The following is a 3,250-nucleotide window of genomic DNA, read 5'->3' as shown; positions in this document are numbered from 1 at the left end:
GCGGCGGCGGCGGCGGCGGCTGGAAGTAGGGTCCCACGTGGGGCGGCGGCGGCGGCGGGGGGTGGTGGTGGTGGTGGTGCCCGGCGTGGTGGGGGTGGGGGTGGTGGTGGTGGTGGTGGTGGTGGTGGGGGTGGGGGTGGCCCGGGTGCCCGGCGTGGTGCGGGGGCAGCGGGCCCCCCGGCCCCGCGCCCTTGGCGCCGCCCGCGTGCAGGTGAGCGTGCTCGGCGCGCGCCACCTTGAAGCGCTTGCGGCGCCGCAGGAAGCTGCCGTTCTCGAACATGTCCCCGCAGTCCGGGTGCAGCGCCCAGAAGCTGCCCTTGCCCGGCTGGTCGGGCCGCCTGGGGATCTTGATGAAGCAGTCGTTGAAGGAGAGGTTGTGGCGCAGGCTGTTCTGCCAGCGCTGCGTGTGCTCGCGGTAGTAGGGGAAGCGCTCCATGATGAACTTGTAGATGTCGCTCAGCGGCAGCATCTTCTCGGCCGAGTGCTGGATGGCCATGGCGGTCAGCGAGATGTACGAGTAGGGCGGCTTCTGGTCGCTGTAGGAGCTCTTCCCCGGCCGCGGCATCTCCCGCTCCGGCCCGCGGGGGGTCCCCGCTGGCTCCCTCGCCCCCCGGGGCGGCCCGGCTGCCCGGTCCTCTCGGCTCACGCCTCCTCCGCGGGGAGCGGCCCCGCGTCCCCGCGAGGGGCCTCCTGGACCAAAGATGCTCGACGGTGCTCGCGGCTCTGGGTCGCGACGGCCGTCCGCGGGCCCGCGCCGCCGCCGGGGAGGCTCGCCAGCGTTACCTCGCTCTCTCGTGGCTCGCTCGGACGGGCAGGCTGCGGCTGCGGAGCGAGGGGCGGTGGGGCGGGCTTCCTCCTGGCCTCTGCCGCTTCTGGGTCCGAGGGCGGCGGGGAGAAGTTCGGAGGCGCGGTGGGGCCGGCAGGCTCGGCGGAGGGGAGGGCGCGCTGCCGGCCGGGGCTGGCCGCGGGCCGCGGGGGGGCGTCGGCGGGGACGGGCTCGGGCCCGGGCCGCCCGCTCGCCCGCTCGCCCGCTCGCTCGGCCGTCTGCGCCGCTGCCGCTGCGGCGGCTGTGCCCCGCGGGTTCGGAGGGGACGCGCTGCTGTGGCGGCGGCGCGCTCTCCCGCCTGCGTTTTGTAATGGTCCCCGAGACGCCGAGACCCCTGCAGCTCGCGCTTCGAGACTATCACATGACCGAGGCTGAGGGACGCCGCCGCCTCCGCCGCCCAGTCTCTCGCTGCAGAGGGGGCGAGAGGGGACGGGTTCTCGTCCCCGCCCCCTCTCCAGCTCCACCGGGCACCCCGACCCTCCGCAGTCACTGCCCACTCGCCGGTTCGTCCGGGGAGCGCAGGCCGAGCGCGGTGGCCTTCCGCGAGGTCGGAGACCCACAGCAGGGGGCAGCTGCCTCCCAGCCGCGTCCTCTCTCGCACACCTCTCCCCTCTCCCTTCACCCCGCAGTCTGTTCACGCCCCCCTCCCGGTTTGCCCGTGTGCTAGCCACTCTCCTCTCCAGTTTTGGAGCATCGTTGCCCTCGACTCCCTCTCATCTGGAGAAACAGGCGCTCAGGGGGTCGTGGGTGGAAACCGGCAGAAAGAACAGCCGGGGCGCTCGCTTCAAACGCCGACCTGGTCTTGGGTTTTATTAGGCGCGTCCGGCGGATCGGCCCGGCACGCGCACTCGGTTCGGGGAGGCACGCATTGCTCTTTGCACCCCGGAACCTTGGTTTAGAGGGACCCGGGACAATAGGCAGGGCATTAGGAGCTTGGCTGGTGGAGACGCTCCAACGTGGAGACGCTCCAACGCGTCTCCCTGAGACGGGTGGACAGAAGGCCTGAGGTTTCCCTGGGGTGGTGATTTCGGAGGCAGGGGGAGAACGAGGAATTGGGAGCTTCGGTGTCCCGTCACGTGGCTGTGCGGGACACCTTCCTTCCCAACGGGAGGGACATCCTTAAACTTCCACAGGAAGCCAGGCCTCGAGCAAACCTTGGTGTGCCCTGGACGAGGAGAGCGGCCGAGCCAGGGCGGAGGGTTGCGCCGCTTGGTTGCTGCTGGTCGCGCCACTCGGAATGTCAGCGCCCGTTCAGGGAACGCCAAATCTCGGTTCTGGTTTGGGCTACGTTTGCTCTCAGGCTGGTAGAGAGAGCAGAATTTAGAAACAACCATTCTCTCTCCGTTCCTGTCCCTGGGCCTCAGTTTCAGCATTTCGTCTGAAGTTGGAAATTTCAAGGTTTACCCCCCTTGCCCGCCTCCCAGTCCCGTCACTTGAAAGGAGCAATTACAGGCGACGGCTTCTTCTAAGTACAAACCCGAAGTCAGAAGCCTTTGGCTCAGTGGCTAGAAAGGCGGGCTCTAACCCGTGATCTTGGTTACAGGTTCAAGGAAACCTTCTGGATTTTGGTAAGCGGTAGAGTGGGGAGGGGAGGTGCCCCTAGTTGGTCTCTCTGCAGAGACCCTGAACTGAGACGAACGGGGCAGATTCCTTTTCGTATTCTCAGCTCGTAGCAAACCCTTCTGACCCCTACTATGTGCCCAGTTTGTTCTAGGGTGGGACCCAGCCTACATGAGGGCAGGCGGCGATGAGGAGGGGGTAGGTGGGGTCAGGGGGCGCAGCCTCTTGGCCTGGCCTAGAAAACAAGAGGGTGCTTTCCTCACGAAGTGACAGCGCCGTGTCAGAAAGTTTCCTCTCGCCAAAGGGATTTCTGCGAGATTTTTTTTTTTCTTTTTCGTTAACCGAGACAGTTTACGGAGACCAGCAGCGGAGCGGGACCCCGCGGAGGTCCCAGAGGAATTCCCAGGGAGTCCACAGTGACAGTGACAGCCGAATCGGCTGGGGGCGGGTCACTCCTACTGCGGTTCACCCCGGCGGGCTGTGGTCAACCCCTCGCGGAGCCTCTCCCGGCAGCCACACGCGGCTGGCGCTTGAAGGCTGTGCGGGGGAGGCGTCTTTTGTTGCTGCCGCCCCGTGTCCCCTCTTCGGCGGGATCCGGGACGCCTCTCTGGGATCAGCTAAGGACCTTTCTTCCTCCCGGGCGAGAGGCCTGCGGGGGGCCTCCGGGGACCCAGCTAGGGTAAGAACCCTTCCAAGGCGTGCGGGGCCAAGTGAGCCTGCCAGGCGAACGCCGAGCCCTGACGGCCGCGAGGCCGGCCGACCCTCCGCGGGGCCGGGCAGCGCGCCGCCGCCACCTACAGTTAGCCGCGGGGGGCTGCGAGGCGGCGGGCTGCTGGGTCTCCACCCGGGCCGGCCAACCGCGGC

The 3,250-nt window shown here is 68.1% G+C and overlaps 1 protein-coding gene across 1 annotated transcript in view; it reads right to left on the bottom strand.

Annotated features, from left to right (window-relative positions):
- The window catches only part of Foxb2 (forkhead box B2), a 1,717-nt gene extending 1,152 nt beyond the window's left edge, over window positions 1–565 (bottom strand). The window contains exon 1 of the mRNA XM_055614180.1: window positions 3–565. Coding sequence (XP_055470155.1) covers window positions 3–565 — 563 coding nt within the window. The remainder of the gene's footprint in view (window positions 1–2) is intronic.
- Window positions 566–3,250: the final 2,685 nt, after the last annotated feature.

The sequence above is a fragment of the Psammomys obesus genome, unplaced genomic scaffold (assembly GCF_907164565.1).
Source record: "Psammomys obesus unplaced genomic scaffold, mPsaObe1.curated_primary_1811, whole genome shotgun sequence".
Taxonomy (NCBI): domain Eukaryota; kingdom Metazoa; phylum Chordata; class Mammalia; order Rodentia; family Muridae; genus Psammomys; species Psammomys obesus.
The sequence above is the reverse complement of the archived record's forward strand: the minus strand, read 5'-3'. Positions and strand labels throughout refer to the sequence as shown.